Genomic DNA, 19,494 nt, shown 5'->3' with positions numbered 1-19,494 from the left:
CTTCTCCAGCTGCGAACGCCGCCCGTGAAGCGCGCGCAGGCGCAGGCCGCACGCGGACCCGAGGCGCCCGCGAGGGGGGTGTGGTCACTTTGAGTGTCACTTGACCCGGTGTCCAGCCAACTCCGCAGCTCGGTCCCGCCCTGCCCTTGGGGAACGGGAGAGGGGGCGGGAGAGGCTTTCTGGGGCTTCATCAAAGAACTTGTATTTTTCTGAGAACGATGCTCCCAGACCCTGGGGTGTGCCCTTCTCTGGCAAAAGTCGGAGCCCCTAGATGTGTCTCGGAGTCATCCTGCCGCCGGATTCTGGTGTCCGCCCGCTTAGCGGGAGTGGGCCTGCTGATAGCCTTTCTTAGCTCGCTCGGCTGCGTGGTACGGGCCCCAGGTATGGCTGTCCCTCCGTGCTTTTTCCTAGCCAATAGTTTGGAGCTTGCGGTCAGATTTTAGCAACTTGGCTGGGTTTTGCTACTCAGTATCTTTCCGAAGTAGTTTTTGTAGCCAATCTAATTATTTTGATATAATGTTTTTCTCTCACGTGATAACTCTGGCCGTCTCTTCGTGGGGCCCAAGAGTGACTCAGCCAAGTGTAATGATAATAAAGTTAACTACTAGATTGAAAATAATCAGTATAAACTGGTTTCAACACGAAATAATATTCTATAAATTGTAAACATTAGAAGAGAGCTTATTTGTCTTCATGCTTTAATTCATTTGTGTAAGCTTTTTGGAACAGGCGGTTTACTTTTTTTCCTGTAACTATCCAGAAGATTCATGCACATGGGAAATAAAGTGGACAGCAGTAGTCAGTGTTAATGCTTCAACATGTCATTATTACAGTTTTACATGTTACAGAGAAATTCCTTGGTGGGCCCTCCAGGGCAGTCCTTTTATTCCTTGTTTTCTTTCCCAGCTGACTCTACTGCCTTCTCTATATACCCACCACTCTCAAGGTCCTAATTATCTCAGCATCTGGCGGGCCTGTCATCAGCTCCTGCAGCTCCCCTCCAGTCTGGCTGAATTTCCCAGAATGCCTCGCTCCATCTTGAATTCCTTCCCTCTTGTGTCTGAGGAAAAGGAGCCTCTTTCTTTCCAGGAGTTCTGTTGAATTAGTCTCTTTCCATATCCCCCAGGAATTCACTCCATCACTTTATCCCTCCATCTTGTTCACTTCAAGCTGCATCTATCCGCACACTCCTTCTCTTTGGTTTTAAAATATGTTTACCTTTCCCCTGCAAAACGGATTTTATTTCCTGTGACCTGCTGCCTCTCATCTTAGGGTCCCATTTATTTCTCCTCTTCTCCGCAAGCTTTCCTAATAGACAGCTGTGCATTTGTGGCCCCCGTTCTCTCATCTGCTCCTCCCGTCCATTGTGGTCTGGCTCCCACCTCTTCCATTTTATTTAACTGCCAGGCTGTTGATGGCTTCCCAATGGCCAGAAACAAAAGCTGCTATTTCTTTAGCCTACTCATTTGCCATCATTGATTTTCCACTCCTGTCGAACTCTCTTCTCCATTGCTCTCTCGTGCCTTCTTGGTTTCTTCTTTCATGTTTTTGCTCCATCGTCTTCCAGGTCTTGGGCATTTATGTCTTTTTCTCACCTGCCCACCAAATTTAGGTGTTCTCCAAAGCCCTCTTATTTCTCATATACACACAGTCCCAGACATTCTCTTCCTTAACAGTTTCAACCAAAAGCTGAAATTTCAGGTCTCTCCTATGTTTAAATGATACTCAGCTTGGGCTCTCTCCCTAGTTACAGACTCAAATTTCTGGCTGCCTATTTAGCACCTCCACCAGAATGTTCCTCAGGAACCTCAGACTCAGTATGACAGAAGACAAATTCATGATCATCTCCCCCCAAAAGTTTTTATTTATTTATATGAGAGAGAGCGAGCACAAGTGGGTGGATGGGCAGATGGAGAAACAGATTCTGCACTGGGCAGGGAGCCTGATGTGGGGCTTAGGGCTCGATCCCAGGACCCTGGGATCATGACCCAAGCCAAAGGCAGATGCCTAACCAACTGAACCACCCAAGTGCCCCTTGTCTGGTGTTCCCTTTCATGCTGAAAGCATCAGTCATCTTGCACTCGTCCCTCTCTTTGTCACCCCTTCTGTCTAATTAGTGAGCAGGCGCTCTTTAATGTACTTTGCAATGTCTCATATATGACTGGTCCTTTGCATTGCTACTGCCCTTGGTGAGCTCTTCCTCGCTTTTCTCACTCTCCTAACTGCTATTCTTGCCTTCGACATCTACTCCCTGAGCTCATTTTTTATGCTGCTGCCAGAGTAATTATCTTAAATACCTCTGAACCCATCATTCTCCTACCCAGGGGCTCCTTCTTTACTTTTACCTTTCAAGTTGAAACACATAATTTAATGTGGTATTTCAATCTGCCATATTAGGTCCAGCCTGCCTTTCTAGCCCTGCCTCCCTCCCTAGAGTCTAACCCAGTGGATACCAACCCTGGCTGAGCTTTAGAACTCCCTGGAAAGCAACTTCTGGGGGTGAGATCTGGGCATTGGTATTTTTAAAAGTTTGCAGCCAGGGTTGAGAACCCTTGATCTAGCCACACCTGACTACTTGCACTTCCTCTTTCTTTCTTTCTTTCTTTCTTTCTTTCTTTCTTTCTTTCTCTCCTTCCCTTTCTCTCTCTCTCACTCTCTTCTTTTCTTTTTTCTCCTCTTCTTTCCTTTTCTTTTCTTTCTTCTTTCTCTTTCTTATCTCAGTGGTGTTACCAGTGGTGGTACAGCGTAGCATTTATGGGAGTGCGTTCTGTACTCAGTCTGCCTGGAAATAGATGCCAGCCCCATCACTTACTGGTTGTGTTGTGTAACCTGAATGATGTCCTGCCTCCTCCAAGAACACTTTCCCAATCTTCTCAGTCAGAGTGAAACTTTTTGCTCCTTTGTGCTCTCAAGTATTTTCTGTTCTTGTTGAAGGACGGGGTTGAGTCATGATGAGCTCTTAATGGATGTTCATGGAATTGACTAACATGTTGTGTATTTTTTTTTAAGATTTTATGTATTTATTTGACAGAGATCACAAGTAGGCAGAGAGGCAGGCAGAGAGAGAGAGAGGAAGAAGCAGGCTCCCCGCTGAGCAGAGAGCCCAATTCGGGGCTCCATCCCAGGACCCTGAGATCATGACCTGAGCCGAAGGCAGAGGCTTTAACCACTGAGCCACCCAGGCGCCCCATGTTGTGCATTTTATTGTCATTATGTGCATGCACATTTGTCTCATACTAAATGAAACAGCCTTTGAGGACAAAGATTGTATCATTCATCTTTGTATAGCCTACAGTGTCCCATATGTAGTAAACAATAGTTTTTTTTTTTTTTTTAATTCTATGGAGAAACTCGTTTTTTCAAAAAGAATTTTCAGGGCACCTGGGTGGTACAGGTGGGTGGGTGTCTGACTCTTAGTTTCAGCTCAGGTCGCAATCTCAGGGTCATGAGATTGAGCCTGCTTGAGATTCTCTCTCCCTCTGCCCCTCCTGATAGTGTTCTCTCTCTAAAATAAATAAAACATTAAAAATTAAAGATAAGGGACTCTTGATTTCAGCTCAGGTCAGGATCTCGGGGTTGTGAGATCAGGCCCCGCATTGGGCTCTGTGAAGGGCATGGAGCCTGCTTAAGATTCTCTCTCTCCCTCTCCCTCTGCCCACCTCCCTCTCTTAAGAAACAAAAAATAACAAATAAATAAAAATGAACTTTAGAGAGGGCGCCTGAGTGGCTCAATCAGTTAAGCATCTGCCTTTGGCTCAGGTCATGATCCCAGGGTCCTGGGATTGAGTCCCACATCGGGCTCCCTGTTCAGCGGGGAATCTGCTTTCCCTTTCACTCTCTCCCTCCCCCCTGCTCCTGCCCTCTCTCTGTCTTGCTCTCTCTCAGATTAAAAAAAAAGAAATCTTTTTAAAAAATGAATTTTAGGGGCGCCTGGGTGGCTCAGTGGGTTAAAGCCTCTGCCTTCGGCGCAGGTCATGATCCCAGAGTCCTGGGATTGGGCCCTGCATTGGGCTCTCTGATCAGTGGGGAGCCTGCTTCCCTTCCTCTCTCTCTCTCTGCCTGCCTCTCTGCCTACTTGGGGTCTTTGTCTGTCAAATAAATAAATAAAATCTTTTAAAAAAGGAATTTTAGATAAAAAAATAACATAAGCCAGGCACTCTATTTAGCTATCATTTTCAAATATTGCCAAGCATAACAACATTCAATCCAGCTTCCCACCCCACCCCCAGCCCACACCAGTGCTAAGGTTATATGATTCTTCAGGATCTGGATCCTCACTTTTCAGTGGGGGAACAAGTGAAATGATTAATCTTTTTGGCTTCCATTGTAAATCCATCTCACCTCATGCAGTCTGCCCACCTAGAGTGTTCACATATGGAATCTTTTTAAAAAGATTTTATTTAGGGCGCCTGGGTGGCTCAGTGGGTTAAGCCGCTGCCTTCGGCTCAGGTCATGATCTCAGGGTCCTGGGATCGAGTCCCGCATCGGGCTCTCTGCTCAGCAGGGAGCCTGCTTCCCTCTCTCTCTCTCTCTCTGCCTGCCTCTCCATCTACTTGTGATTTCTGTCAAATAAATAAATAAAATTTAAAAAAAATATTCTCTAAAAGATTTTATTTATTTATGACAGAGAGAGATCGGGAGAGCAGAAACACAAGTACAAGGAAGTGGGAAAGGGAGAAGCAGGCTCCCCGCTGAGCAGGAAGCCCAATGAGGGGCTCGATCCCAGGATGCTGGGATCATGACATTATGACCTGAGCCGAAGGCAGACGCTTGACTGACTTGGCCATCCAGGTGCCCCTCACATATGGAGTCTTATGTTATGAAGAGATGTGATGTATACAGGCAATTCAAAGAAGAACAATAAATAACACAGTTTTCCTTCATACATTCTTTTTTTTTTTTTTTTTTTTAAATTTTTTTTTAAGATTTTATTTATTTATTTGAGAGCGACACAGTGAGAGAGAACATGATCGAGGAGAAGGTTAGAGAGAAGCAGACTCCCCATGGAGCTGGGAGCCCGATGCGGGACTCGATCCCGGGACTCCAGGATCATGCCCTGAGCCGAAGGCAGTCGTCCAACCAACCGAGCCACCCAGGCGTCCCACATACATTCTTAATCATAAAGGTAGCTGGATACTGATGCCTGCAAGGTCACTGTACTTTGAACAATCATCAGCCACAACTCCCTTGACAATTTAATTTTCCCAAAAGAAACTCATGCATTTTCATCATTTGTCTTTGACTGATTCAGCTATGATTCTGGAGCCAAGGATTACTTTGCATGTGCATGTAATCAATTGATTTAGATAAGCATTATTTAGAGTTTTCTCTAAGTAGGGCAGCTTCCAGAAACACAGAAGGAGGAATAACCTCCTCTGGGGCTTCCTATTCACTTAATTCCTTGCTACCAATTCCAGACTGGGGCATGGCCCCAAATTTGAAGAGAACAGAAAGAAAAAGTCAGGGCAGAAAAGTATAGGCATACCTCAGACACTTTGTGGACTCTGTCCCAGTCACTGCAATAAAGTGAATATTGCAATAAAGTGAGTCAAATAGAAACAACTTTTATTGGCACTGGTTTGCCCATGCACTATATCGTAGTCTATTACATATGCATTTGCAGTATGTCTGAAAAAAGTACATACCTTTTTTAATGAATGTACCTACCTTAATTTAAAAGATACTTACTAAAAGAAAAAATGCTAACCATTATCCGAGCTTTCAGTGAGTTGTAATCTGATCATAGATCGCCATATCAAATATAATAATGATGAAAAAGTTTGAAATATTGTGAGGATTACCAAAGTGCAATTCAGAGACGCACCGTGCGCAAATGCTGTTGGAAAAAATGGTGCTGTTAGGCTTAATTCAGGTTTATAAAACTTAAATTTGTAAAAAAACAACAACAAACAAAACAACAACAAAACAAAAAACGTACTATCTGTGAAGTGCAGTAAACCGCAGTAAGACAAGGTATGCCTGTCTGTGTCCTATTCAATTTATTTGTGTATTTAATGTTTATTGCCTGTCTCCCACCTCCTGAATTTAAGTCCCTCCAGGCCAGTGACCCTTTTCGTCCACTGATGTAGGTCAACCACCTAGAACTGCGCCTGGCATACTGAAGGCTTTCAGTAAATATTTACTGAGTGACTGAATTTATTTCAAGTCCTTCTTCATCTACGCCTTTCTCCCCAAGAAAAAAAATGAGGAAAAAATGTACTTAGTGACAGAGATGGGGCGAGGCCTGCCTGGGTCTGTAGAATCAGAGCTGAGACTGGACAGAGAGATGCCCAGCTTGAGGCTTGCGGCTTCTCTCGGACAACCGCGTTAGGAAATCTCGCCTTCTGGGCGGGCTCTGGGCCGAGCGCTCCATTTCTGATTGGTCCTCAGAGTTGATGGGCATGAGAGACAGCGAAGGGGGAGCCGCTGTATAGGCTTCCGGGCGCCGAGGTTACCGGGCGGTGGGAACCGTTGGCGAGTCGGTCGCGGGAGTAGTCCCCGGCGCCCGAGAGGAGGACGAGGAGGGTGAGCGTGGGATAGGGCCCCGTAGCGCGTCCGTAGTTTGATACCCCTAAAATGTTAGTAGAAGGGGATTGTGGTGGCCTATGGAAGCTGGGTCCCTGGGAAGAGAAAGAGATGGAGGGGAAGCCCGATGGATGGGCGTAGGGAGGCAATTGGATGGTCATTACCCTATAGGAGGCCTCCGGGCACCTGCGACCCCAGGCTCCTTGGCCCAGGTGTCTTCTTCCTGTTACTTCGCAGACCCGCGCTTGCACGTACCCGCTAGTGTGCTCTGGCGATGGAGAACCATCGTGTCAGGGAGAGGTTGCAGGGTTTACGGATGGAGAAGTGTGGGTCTGGTCCTTTCTTCCTCGGGATTTGGGGTCCTGGAATCGGATAACGAGACCTTTATTTTCTGCTTTTCTGGTCTCTGACAGGTGTGGGCATGAACATGGCAGAGGGGGACACCCTGATATCAGTGGATTATGAAATTTTTGGGAAGGTCCAAGGGGTGTTTTTCCGCAAGTACACTCAGGTATGTGGCCTAGAGGCTTTGGGGACATACCAAGGTTACGTGTAGGGGAACAATAGACCATGTTCCTGATGAATGAGTGTGCACTGGGAGAAGCTGGCTCTTTGACTAGCTGCATGGTGGTTTGTAGAGCAATGGGAATGAAAACGCTTTGGAGTGGACGAAAGACAAAATAAATGGCAGAATCAGGAGCTGTTATTATCATTCTTTTCGGACAGTGGTACCAGAGTACCTAGACACATATTAATGAGCTTTTCTGTTCCCAAGGGGAGTTGAAGGCTTCCCCAGTTCTCCCTGTTGTGGCCTCATCACCCAGATCACAATTCTTGTAGGAAAACGAACATTGATCAGATGGCATTTTTAAAATTAACATATAATGTATTATTTGCTTCAGGAGTACAAGTGTGTGAATCATCGGTCTTACACAATTCACAGCACTCACCATAGCACATACCCTCCCTAGTGTCCATAACCTAGCCATCCTGTCCCTCCCCTGTGACCCCGCAGCAACCCTCAGTTTGTTTCCTGTGATTAAGAATCTCTGATGGTTTGTCTCCTCTGATTTCATGTTGTTTTGTTTTTCCCTCGCTTCCCCATACTTCTCTATTTTGTTTCTTAAATTCCACATGTGAGTCATATGATAATTGTCTTTCTCTGATTGACTTATTCCTCTTAGCATAATACCCTCTAGTTCTATCCATGTCATTGCAAATGGCAGGATTTTGTTTTTTTCCCAATAGCTGTATAGTATTCCATTGTGTATATATACCACATCATCTTTATCCATTCACCTGTTGAGAGACATCTAGGTTCTTTCCATAGTTTGGCTATTGTGGACATTGCTTCTATAAACTTTTGGGTGCACGTGCCCCTTTGGATCACTACATTTGTATTTTTAGGGTAAATACCCAGTAGTGCGATTGCTGGGTCGTACAGTAGCTCCATTTTCAACTTTTTGAGGAACCTCCATGCTATTTTCCAGAGTGGCTGCACCAGCTTGCGATGATCAGAAGGCATTTAAAGATTTTATTTATTTATTTATTTGAGAGAGAGCTTGAGTGGGAGAGCGGGGGGCAGAGGGAGAAGGAGAAGCAGACTCCCTGCTGAGCAGAGAGCCTCACATAGGGCTCGAACCCAGGACCCTGGGACCATGACCTAAGCTAAAGGCAGATGCTTAACTGACTGAGCTACCCAGGTGCCCCAATCAGATAGCATTTAGATGAATTCATGATATTTATGAAATTCATGTAATTGCTTCCTCTGTAGCTGCTGCATTTTCTTCAGACCTCTTTCATTTCTTTAGCCTTGCCCATTCCCCCACTTGATTCCTTTCTGTTCATTATGGCTCTGAAAGAAGAGTTACCTTTTCAAGCGAAAGCTTTTCTAATGAAAATACTTGATCTATTCTAGGCTAAGTAATGGTAACACTGAACATGGAGTCTAGTGTTCCTATTAGAGTAACATGGTGTAATTGTGAGGATGAACAAACCGTTGACAGCCTGTTCCTCTGCCTTAATGTCACTAATCTTCCCACAACATGCACATGGAGTTGTAATCTCAGTTTCCCTTCTGTCTCTGTTAAGGGGATATCAGGCTGTTGCCTTCCCAATGTATGGCCAAAGATAATGAGTTAAGACTGCGGAACTTTCCAAGTATCGCATTCCTGGTACTGTGGTACATAAAATTCAATCCTGAAATCTTCGAAATATGGATGTAACATGTCATTACCTCTTTTTTCCAATCACTTGCAAATCATTTCCTCCTGTTCCATACATGAAGTGCTTATTGAAAGAAAATTGCTGAAAAGTTGTAGCAAGAGCTATGTTGGAGTTAGCTTTGGTACCAATTATGCAGGGTAAATTCCTGTAACTTAGTGAATGGGGGTGACAGCTTCAAAGAAAAATTAAAGTTGTTGAGGGAAAAGGACCAGCCAGTAGTATAGCTCATCTTTGTCTATTGTCCCCCTACCCCACAGTTCAGAGAGACAATAAAGTAATGCAGACAACAAATACTGATCTGGGAAACTACAGGAAAATGCCATCTCTGGGTGCCTGGGTGGCTCAGTTGGTTGAGCATCTGCCTTCAGCTCAGGTCATGATTCTAGGGTTCTGGGAATGAGCCCCCCCACCTCCAGCCCATCAGGCTCTCTGATCAGTCTGATCAGTGGGGAGCCTGCTTCTCCCTCTCCCTCTGTCTGCTGCTCCCCCTGCTTGTGCTCTCTCTGTCTCTCTTTGTGTCAACTAAATTAGGAAAATCTTAAAAAAAAAAGAAAGAAAATGCCATCTCTTTTTCCTCTTAATTAGACTTCTAACGTATTCCTTACTACTTACAGTCATTTAACCATATGTTCATTTTAATAGTCGTTTTCTTTCATGACAGTCTGTATGTTGATATCATCTCGCCTCTGAATTCAGTCCCATTAATCACTCATTCCTGGAATAAATGATGATAGAACTCAAAGGAACTGGGTGGCTCAGTTGGTTAAGCAGCTGCCTTCGGCTCAGGTCATGATCCCAGCGTCCTGGGATCGAGTCCCACATCGGGCTCCTTGCTCAGCGGGGAGCCTGCTTCTCCCTCTGCCTCTGCCTGCCATTCTGTCTGCCTGTGCTCTCTCTCCCTCTCTGACAAATAAATAAAAAATCTTTAAAAAAAAAAAGTTGCAATATAATTGACATCCCATAAAATTCACCCTTTTAAACAAAAGTGTATAATTTTAATGGTGTTTAGTCTATTCACAAAATTGTGCACTAATTCCAGAGCAAAAAGAAATCCCATCCCTCCCAGCCCCTGGCAGTCACTAACTTCATTTCTGTCTCTATGGATTTGCCTATTCTGGACATTTAATGTAAATGGAATCATGCAATGTGTGGTCTTTTGTGTTTGGCTTCTTTCACTTAATGTAATGTTTTCCAGGTTGGTCCATATCATAGCATGTGTCAGTAGCATGTCCCCCTTAACTGCAGGTAATACATTCTAAGACCCACAGTGGTACCCCAAACTGGTTAGTACCAAACCGCATATATACTATGTTTTTTCCTATATAGACCTATGGATGATAAATTTTAATTTATAAATTAGGTATAGTAAGAGATTAACAGCAATAACTAATAAAATAGAAAAATTATAATATAATAAAAGCTATGTAACTGTGGTCTTTCTCCCAAAATATCTTATTGTACTATACTCACCCTTCTTGTGATAATGTGAGATGATAAAATGTCTGTATATGAATTGAGGTGAATGATGTGGCCACTGTGAGGTAGCATTAGGCTACTTTTGTCCTTCTAATGACACTTCAGAAGGATGATCATCTTCTGAACTGCAGTTGACTGAGGGTAACCAAAACCAGGGAAAGTTAAACCATGGATGGAGAGAGACTACTATACTTCATTCCTTTTTATGGCTGCATAATACTTCACTGTATAGATATACCACAGTTTATATATCCATTCACCAACTCATGGACATCTAGGGTGTTTCCGCTTTTAGGCTATTATGTGAACACTTATGTATTTGTTTTTATGTAAACATTCTTTTCAATTCCCCTGGGTGTATATACCTAAGAGTAGATTGTTGGGTCACCTGGTAAAAGTTTATATATAACTTTTTGAGGAACAGCCAAACTATTTTCATTTATTTTGTATGTTTTCTATTTTTCTTTTTAAGATTTTATTTATTTATTTGACAGAGAGAGACACAGAGTGAGAGAGGGACACAAGCAGGAGGAGCGGGAAAGGGAAAAATAGCTTCTCGCCAAGCAGGGAGCCTGATGTGGGCCTCGATCCCAGGAGCCAGGGATCACGACCTGAGCTGAAGGCAGCCACTTACCGACTGAGCCACCCAGGCACCCTATATTTTCTATTTTCCTTTCATTTATATCTCCACTAATAATGTATGGGAATTTCAATTTCTCCAGATCTTTGTCAACAACTGTTATTGTTTATCTTTATTAGAGCCACTATTATTCTAGTGAGTATGAAGTGTTATATCACTCTGGTTTTTGATGTTTTATTTCATTTTAAGGTATTAATGAATTTTAGAAGATTGAAGTCATACAAAGCATATTCTCCGTCCACAACGGAACTAAACTACAAATCATTAACAGAAAGACACTAGGAAATCTCCTGTATCTGGAAACTGTGCAAAACACTTTCTTAAATTGTGGTAAAATATATATAATGCAAAATGTATCATTTTAGCCATTTTTAAGTGTACAGTTCAGTGACGTTAAGTACATTCATATCATTGTGCAACCATCACTACCATCCATCCACAGAACTCCTTCTTCGTGCAACACCAAAACTCTGTATCCCTTAAGCAATAACTCCTAATTCCCCCTTCCCCTCCCTAGCTCCTGGTAATAACAATTCTACTTTCTGTTTCTATGACTTTGACTACTCTAGGTACCTCATATAAGTGAAATCCTACAGTATTTGTCCTTTTGTGACTGGTTTATTTCACTAGCATGTATCTGATTTTCCTTGTTTTTCAAGGCTGAATGGTGTATGTAATATACCTGGTGTATGTGATTTTGTTTGCCTTTTAATAGTTAATGATGCTAAATATCTTTTCATGTGCTTATTGGCACATGAAAGAAAATAAAATATATCTTTTTTGAAGAAATGTCTGTTTAAATCATTTGCTATGAGTTATATCTTCTTATTATTGAATGGTAAAAATTTTTATATATTCAGGATACTAGTCCCGTATTACTTAAATGACTTGCATATATTTCTTATGCAGGTTTTCTTTTTCTTTTCTTTTTTTTTTTTTTTTAAAGATTTTATTTATTTATTTGTCAGAGAGAGAGGGAGAGAGAGCAAGCACAGGCAGAGGCAGAGGGAGAAGCAGGCTCCCTGCCGAGCAAGGAGCCTGATGTGGGACTCGATCCCAGGACGCTGGGATCATGACCTGAGCCGAAGGCAGCTGCTTACCCAACTGAGCCACCCAGGCGTCCCTTCTTTTTCTTTTCTTTTTTTTTTTTTTTTTTAAAAGGCAAGTGAGTCTTTATTTATTTATTTGACAGAGAGAGATCACAAGCAGGCAGAGAGGCAGGTAGAGAGAGAGGAGGAAGCAGGCTCCCTGCTGAGCAGAGAACCAGATGCGGGCCTCGATCCCAGGACCCTGAGATCATGACCTGAGCCGAAGGCAGCGGCTTAACCCACTGAGCCACCCAGGCGCCCCTTCTTTTTATTTTCTTGATGAAAACTTTGAAGCACAAAAGGTTTTAATATTGATGAAGTCTAATTTATTATTTCTTTTGTTGCTTGTGCTTTAGTGTTGTATCTAAGAAACCTTTTCCTAATCCAAGGTTTGGATAAACCATGAAGGTTTATGCCCATGTTTTCTTTTGAAAGTTTCTTCTAAGGATTTTATCACTTAAGCTCTTAGCTTTAGATGTTTTAATCCAGTTAGAGTCAATTTTTTATATTGTATGAGGTAGGTGAATTTTATTCTTTTGTATGTGGAGATCCAGCTGTCCCAGGATCACTTATTAAAAAGACTATTACTTTCTCCAATTGAATTGTCATGGCACCCTTGTCGGAAATCAATTGGCTATAAATGTAAGGTTTATTTCTGGACTCTAGTTCTAGTCCATTGACCTATCCTTATGCCAGTACCACACTGTGACTGTCATAGCTTTGAAGTAAATTTTGAAATTGGGTTGTATGAGTCCTTCAACTTTGTTCTTCCTTTTCAACATTATTTTTAGCTATTCTGGGTCCCTTATGTTTTCATGTGAATTTTACCATCAGTTTTGTCAATTTCTGCAACCCAGGCAGCTGGGATTTTGATAGAAATTGCTTAAAATCTGTAGACCAATTTAGGAAGTATTGTTATCTTAACAGTGTTATCTTCCAATTCCTGAACATGAGATGTCTTTCCATTTATTCACATCTTTATTTTCTTTTGACAATATTTTATAGTTGTATATAGTAAGTCCGATACTTCTTTTGTTAAACTTAGTCCTAAGAAATTTATTATGTTCAATACTATTTATAAATGGAATTGTTCCCTTAATTTCATTTTTGGTTGTTCATTGCCAGTTTATAGAAATATAACTGATTTTTGTATATTTATCTTGTATCCTGCAATCTTATAGACTTATTAGTTCTAATTTGTGTGTGTGTTTGTGTTTACCTCTTAAGATTTTTCTGTAAATGAGTATGTCATCTGTGAGTAAGGTAGTTTTACTTCTTCCTTTCTACTTTGAATGCCATCTATTTCTTTTTCCCTGCCCTGGCTAGAACCTCCAGTATAATATTGGGTAGATGTGGCAAGAGTCACTTGTCTTCTTTTTTTTTTTTTTAGGTTTTATTTATTTATTTGAGAGAGAGAAAGAGAGGGAGCACGCACCAGTAGGCAGAGCAGCAGGCAGAGGGAGAGAGAGAAGCAGGCTCCCCATTCAGCAGAGAGCTTGATGTGGGGCTCGATCATGATCGAGCAGGACTCTGGGATCATGACCTGAGCCAAAAGCAGATGCTCAACTGACTGAGCCACCCAGGCACTCCAAGAGCCACTTGTCTTGTTCCTGATCATAGGGAGAAAATAGTCAGTCTTTCACCATTAGGTATGGTGTTAGCTGTGGGTTTTTCACAGACGCCTTTTTATTAAGTTGAGTATATTCCCTTCTATTCCTAGTTTGAGTGTTGGATTTGTCAGATTTTTTTTTTCATCTATGAGTTGATCATCTGTTTTCATCTGGTTTCTTTTATTAATATGCTTTGTTATATTTTATTTATTAATATTGTGTTTTAATTACTATGATTTTTAAACTATGGTGTAATTGATTTCTCTGTGTTGAACCAACCTTGCATTCCTAGGATAAATCCCAGTTTTTCATGATGTGCCATCCTTTTTATATGGTGCTAGATTTGATTTGCTCATATTGAGTTTTGTGTCAATATTCACAAGTGATAGTAGTTTATAGTTTTGTTGTGATGTCTTTGCACGGTTTTGATATGAGGGCAATACTGGCTTAATAGAGTGATTTAGGGAGTTTTCTTCTGTTTTTTGGGAAGAGTTTGTGAAGGATTGGTGAAAGAGTCTTCTTTAAACATTTAGTATATTGGGATACGTGGGTGGCTTAGTAGGTTAAGCGTCTACCTTCAGCGCAGGTCATGATCCCAGAATCCTGGGATCAAATCCCATATTGAGCTCCTTGCTCAGTAAGGGAGGCTGTTTCTCCCTCTGCCTGTCACTCCCCCTGCTTGTGCTCCCTCACACTCTTCTCTGAAAGATAAGTAAATAAAATCTTTATAACAAACAAACAAACATTTGGTATAGTCACCTATGAAGCCATCAAGCCCTGGGTGTTTCTTTGTGGGAAGTTTTAAATTACTGAGTCTCTTTACTTGTCATATTCAGATTGTCTATTTATTTATTTTTTTAAGATTTTATTTATTTATTTGACAGAGAGATCACAAGTAGGCAGAAATGCAGGCAGAGAGAGGAGGAAACAGGCTCCCTGGTGAGCAGAGAACCCGATGCGGGGCTCAATCCCAGGACCCTAAGATCATGACCTGAACTGAAGGCAGAGGCTTTAACCCACTGAGCCACCCAGGCGCCACTGCCTATTTCTTCTTGAGTCAGTTCTAGTAGTTTGAGTCTTTTTAGGAATCTCCCCTTTTCATCTAAGTTCTCTTAATATGTTGGCACACAATTGTTTACGGTATTCCCTTATAATCCTTTTTATTTTTGTAAAGTTGGTGGTACTGCCCTCCCCTTAATTACTGATTTTAGTAATTTGAGCCTTCTCTCTTTTTTATTAGTCTAGCTAAAGGTTTTTTTAAAGAACTGACTTTGGGTTTCATTGATTTTTCTCTTTTTTATTATTTTACTAATTCCTACTCTAATCTTTATCATTTTTATCTTTCTGCTTGTTTTGAGTTTGGCTTGATCTTCTTTTTCTAGATTCTTAAGTTGGAAGTCTAGGTTATTGATCTGAAGTGACTTTCTTTTTTATTGAAACTGGAGTTGGTGATTATATTCCTTAAAATAATGTTTCCAGAATATGGTTATGAGGAAGAATTAACTTTTTGGAATTTTCTTAGGACCAAACACTATTTGCTTATTTAGATAGATATTCAAAATAGAACATAAGTCAGCAACATTATGGTATTTAAAAGTAAGAACAGAATCAAATGCACAAATAAAACCTACCGGAAATTACCATTCTCACTAGTCAAATTTGGGAGGTTTTTTTTTTTCCCTCTTAGAAATCAGATAAATCACATAGCAGTTTAAGAATTTATTTGACTTTATATCAACTCCTACTCAAAACTCAATACAATCATTATTATAGCTAGTTACCATATAAGGTAACTTTGAAGAGCTGGGGATAGCCAACTCTCATAGGTTAACTGGAAGCAGAAGAGAACAATTGTTATACAAAGTCAGTTGGATATAGGCTTCCTTAATATCCATTTGCTGCATCCTTTTTTGGTGCTCCTATCTTTGGCACTTAATACATGCTATAGGTATTTTCTATTTTTCTTCCTTAATTTCCTCTGTATCCCTTAAATTGTTATTTGGCTGCAGTCTCTTTTGTTCATTATACAAACATGTCTTTGCTTTGAACATAACTGATTTGATAGATACTTTAGTTTCTCATCAAACATGGTTTTGCTGTGCATAACATTTTCTTTGGCCAACTGCAGCAATTTCCCATATTTACTAGGTCACTCCTCTGGCATTTGGGCATGCAGTCATGGTAACTCCCATTTTCTTTTGTAATCCAATTCCTTCCATTTAGATAGGTTACTGAAATGATAACTTTTCTAATATTTCTGCTTGCAAATTTAAAAAAAATTACCTCTAGTGCTCGCTTCGGCAGGACATATACCAAAAAATTACCTCTAAACATGGCTACGTTTCCCAGTTTTTCAGTCATTCCACAGTTTTATGATGTAAAGGAAAGAACATTGGAAAGGCTAGGAGAAAAGCAACTACAATGATTAGACTTCATAAAGCTGTGATTATTTAGACAGAAGAGAAGAAAGTCAAGGAAAAACCCAACAGTAATGTAGTCTCATGAAACTTTGATGTTCAGAGGCAGATCACTACATGCTTTTTCCTTCTCTAGGAGGACAGAAAGTGGGCTTTGGATGCAACATAAAAACCTTGGGTGAGACAGTTTTTCTCAGATGAGAACAAAAGAATGAGTTGCCCAGGAAATAGTGATCTTTAAAGATACAGTGGACACTCATTCATCTGGATTTGTTTAGGTGTGGTCCTGGCTGAAGACAAAGAGAAGGATCAGATAACTTCATGCTTTTTCTATTTAATATACCCACTAGATTCTTGATTAGGAGAAGGGAAGATGAACAAGATACCTCCCAGGATCCTAACAACAATCAGCCTCAGGGAATCATTTTAAAAGCATCTGATTTGCTTTAGTACTTAAGTCTTTAGTACTTAACCAAACTGACCATGTAGTGAAAATTTCTAGTGCCTAAGTTTTATAGGGTAGAAGGAGGAGATGAAGTCAAATGGCCAACGCTTCATGTTAAGGTCAATGAGATTCTCCTTGCTGTAGTTCTGTTTTGACTGTTCTGGACAACATCAAATTAGTTTCAGTGGCTTGATTCTAGGCCAAGATTCTGGCAACTGATTGTAGTCTTACTGTTTTGTTCAATCTCACTGGATTTTTCTCTCTTTTGTATTTTTCTTTCCCTTAGGCTGAGGGAAAAAAGCTGGGATTAGTTGGCTGGGTCCAGAACACTGATGAGGGCACCGTGCAAGGACAGTTGCAAGGTCCTATCTCCAAAGTGCGTCATATGCAGGAATGGCTTGAGACAAAAGGAAGTCCCAAATCACACATCGACAGAGCAAACTTCAGGAATGAGAAAGTCATAGTAAAGTTGGATTACTCAGATTTCCAGATTGTGAAATAATGGCTTGAATTTAAATTTTCTAAGATAAACTCAACTGGTTTTGTTTTTATTGTTAATATTGATCTAGTCTGTGTTCAGTATTAGATTTGGTCAGTAAGTTATGTTAGTATCAGATATTTGAATTTTACTTTATATTATATGTATGATAGATGACCAACTCTACACAATTCTAAATAAATAAAAATGCATTAGAACCTTTTGCATAGGGTACTGTCTTTGCTAAACTGCGTGTGGGGCAAAATAAGAGGTATTTATTCAGTAAACATCTGTGGGAAGAGAATTTTGATGTAATTTAAAGAGCTGAAAGAAAAGGCAGTCACTATGAATCACTATTTTTTAAAAGATTTTATTTATTTATTTGACAAAGCACAAAGCAAGGGGAGCAGCAGAGAGGGAGGGAGAAGCAGGCTCCCTGTTAAGCAAGGAGCCCAATGTGGGGCTTTATCCCAGGACCCTGGGATCATGACCTGAGTAGAAGGCAGACGCTTAACTGACTGAGCCACCCAGGTGCCCCTGCGTCACTTTTTTACATGGTTCCCGTGAAGTTTTCTTCAGGAAATTGCACACCTAATAATAACAAATCCCACAATTTCAGTTTGTTAGTGTTCAAATGACGTTTCCAGACTAATTACTTTTCTGGAGTTTCTGCTGTCATTCCTTTCCTCTGGGCAAGGATTTCATATAAAGCAATATTATGAGCTAAATTACATCACATACCCCCAGCCCACCCCCAGTTCCTATGTTGAACTCTTAAGGCTCAGTACCTCAGAATGGGACAATCTGGAGATAGAGCCTTTAAAGAGGTAATTAAGGTTACATGAGGTCATTAGAGTAGGCCCCAATCTAATATGCCCCAGTGTCCTTAAAAAAAAAGAAAGAAATTGGACACAGACATGTACATGCACAGAGGAAAGACCATGTAAAGACAGAGGAAGAAGACCACCATCTACAAGCCATGAAGAGAGGTCTCAGAAGAAATCAACTTGTCAACCCCTTGACCTCAGACTTCTAGCCTCCAGAACTGTGACAGTAAATTTCTGTTGTTTCAGCCACCAGCCGCTCCATCTGGTATTTTGTTAGGGCACCCCTACTAGCAATAATCAGGATTTTGCTTCCTCAGCCCTCACGTTTCCCAGTTTGGCTTGGTCAGCCATTAAACATGTTTATAGCATATGCTTACCGGATTTAACAAGTTGGTCATAAATAAAAATTTGGGGGAATAATAGGTTTTAATGAAAATGAGACCGGAAGCAAAAACTGAGGATTGGGTTAATAATTTTCCAAACACTTATTCTCACACTTTTACGGTTCTCATTCAGTTTGAAAAGGAGCTGCGGTGGCATTAGGAACATATCAAAAAAGTAAATGAAAGGACTCTTGGTGTCTTTATCTGCAAATTAAGAGGGATGGGCTATTTTCTCCGTCTTTCCCATCTCTGAAATGCTATAACTCTGTAAGATGGAAAGCTGTGGATTTACTCATCCATTGAGTGCCTAACAGGGCAGGCACTGTAAAGTAAACAAAACAGATAAAATCCCTACCTTCAAATAGTTGACATTCTAGTGAGAGAAGACCTACTAACACAAATAACATATATTGAATTAAATGGTAGGTAGTACACATGAAGGTGGAAGGGGAAAGGAAAACGAGAAAAGCAGAAGTGAAAATTGTTGGGAACAGCCTTTCACACCATGGTAGAGGGGGAGAAGGATTGAGAATTCCGGGTATCATTGAGAAGAGATGCCCAGGTTATTTCCCAGAGAACAGCTGGTGCGCGTGCGCATTTGCGTGTCACGGACGAAAGCGCGTTCCCAGCAGGTTACCTCGGAAGCGCATGCTCGTGGCGCGTGCATGAGCCTCTCGAGCCGACGTGCCCGCGCCCCGCGTCCGAGGCGATTGGTAACCGGGAGTTGGGTGAAGCGCTGTTCGAGGTGACTTAAGGCAAAGCACGCGTCGGAAGGACGGTTACAGGAGCCTTTCTAACGGCGGAAAGGCCCTGACGACCGCCGCGAGCGTGTTTGGGACCCGGCTGCGCAGGCTGCGGGAGGCCTCGTGCGTCAGGGCGGCCGAGCTTGGCCTGCCGGTTGGGGGAGGGGTCGGGGTGGAGCCTGAGCCTGGGGGACCTGCGGCGGCGGTTCTTTTCCCCACCCGCACCCCCACCCCCGGAGCTTTCGCAGCCGGGGAGCCGGACCGAATCGTCCCCTTTGATTGTGGCCCGGAAAAGAGTGGGATGTCGTCAGAAATCGTTACGCTGGGTAGCAGTCGGAATACCAGTTAAATGTTGACCTCTCTCCTTCGCGGCCGGCCGCGAAGTTCCTTACCTTGAAAAACGCCGGATCTGCTCTCGGTGTTCCCGGGCTTGAAAAACCAGCCCCGTCACTGGTGAGAGGTCCGGTTCACGCTGCTCTCTCGCCTGTGAGGAAGGGAGGAGATTTAGTGGCGCTATAATCTTAATAATTTATACCTGGCAGGGAAGCGTAAAATCCAGTCCAGACAGCCCCAGACCCTCGCTGCTGTGGTGAAGGTAGTGTGGAGCCCTCTGTAAATGTCACAAGACGGTTAATA

At 42.0% G+C, this 19,494-nt stretch overlaps 2 protein-coding genes across 4 annotated transcripts in view; both read left to right on the top strand.

Moving 5' to 3' along the window:
- Nucleotides 1-118: 118 nt before the first annotated feature.
- ACYP1 (acylphosphatase 1) lies at nt 119-17,128 on the top strand. Of its 3 annotated transcripts, none has more exons than XM_044231647.1 (3): nt 119-381; nt 6,939-7,036; nt 11,057-11,431. In XM_044231647.1, the coding sequence occupies exons 1-3, from the start codon at nt 219-221 to the stop codon at nt 11,147-11,149; spliced, it is 354 nt and encodes a 117-aa protein (XP_044087582.1). In that variant the 5' UTR covers nt 119-218; the 3' UTR covers nt 11,150-11,431. The 3 variants fall into 3 exon arrangements, with proteins under 3 accessions (XP_044087582.1, XP_044087581.1, XP_044087584.1); XM_044231646.1 differs by lacking the exon at nt 11,057-11,431 and adding an exon at nt 16,714-17,128 and having other exon boundaries at nt 136-381; XM_044231649.1 differs by lacking the exons at nt 119-381; nt 11,057-11,431 and adding exons at nt 6,446-6,525; nt 16,714-17,128.
- Nucleotides 17,129-18,654: 1,526 nt separating this feature from the next.
- The window catches only part of MLH3 (mutL homolog 3), a 37,389-nt gene continuing 36,549 nt past the window's right edge, over nt 18,655-19,494 (top strand). Inside the window, exon 1 of the mRNA XM_044231642.1 lies at nt 18,655-18,860. The gene's annotated coding sequence lies outside the window, so the exon portion shown is untranslated. The remainder of the gene's footprint in view (nt 18,861-19,494) is intronic.

This window comes from Neovison vison, chromosome 13, assembly GCF_020171115.1.
Source record: "Neovison vison isolate M4711 chromosome 13, ASM_NN_V1, whole genome shotgun sequence".
NCBI lineage: Eukaryota > Metazoa > Chordata > Mammalia > Carnivora > Mustelidae > Neogale > Neogale vison.
The sequence above is the reverse complement of the archived record's forward strand: the minus strand, read 5'-3'. Positions and strand labels throughout refer to the sequence as shown.

Excerpts from the sequence above, each read along its gene's own strand:
- ACYP1 (XM_044231646.1), top strand. The coding sequence starts at position 219 with ATGCTCCCAGACCCTGGGGTGTGCCCTTCTCTGGCAAAAGTCGGAGCC. Across the intron at positions 382-6,938 it reads CTGCGTGGTACGGGCCCCAG|GTGTGGGCATGAACATGGCA; the intron begins GTATGGCTGTCC and ends GGTCTCTGACAG. Across the intron at positions 7,037-16,713 it reads TTTTCCGCAAGTACACTCAG|GCTGAGGGAAAAAAGCTGGG; the intron begins GTATGTGGCCTA and ends TCTTTCCCTTAG.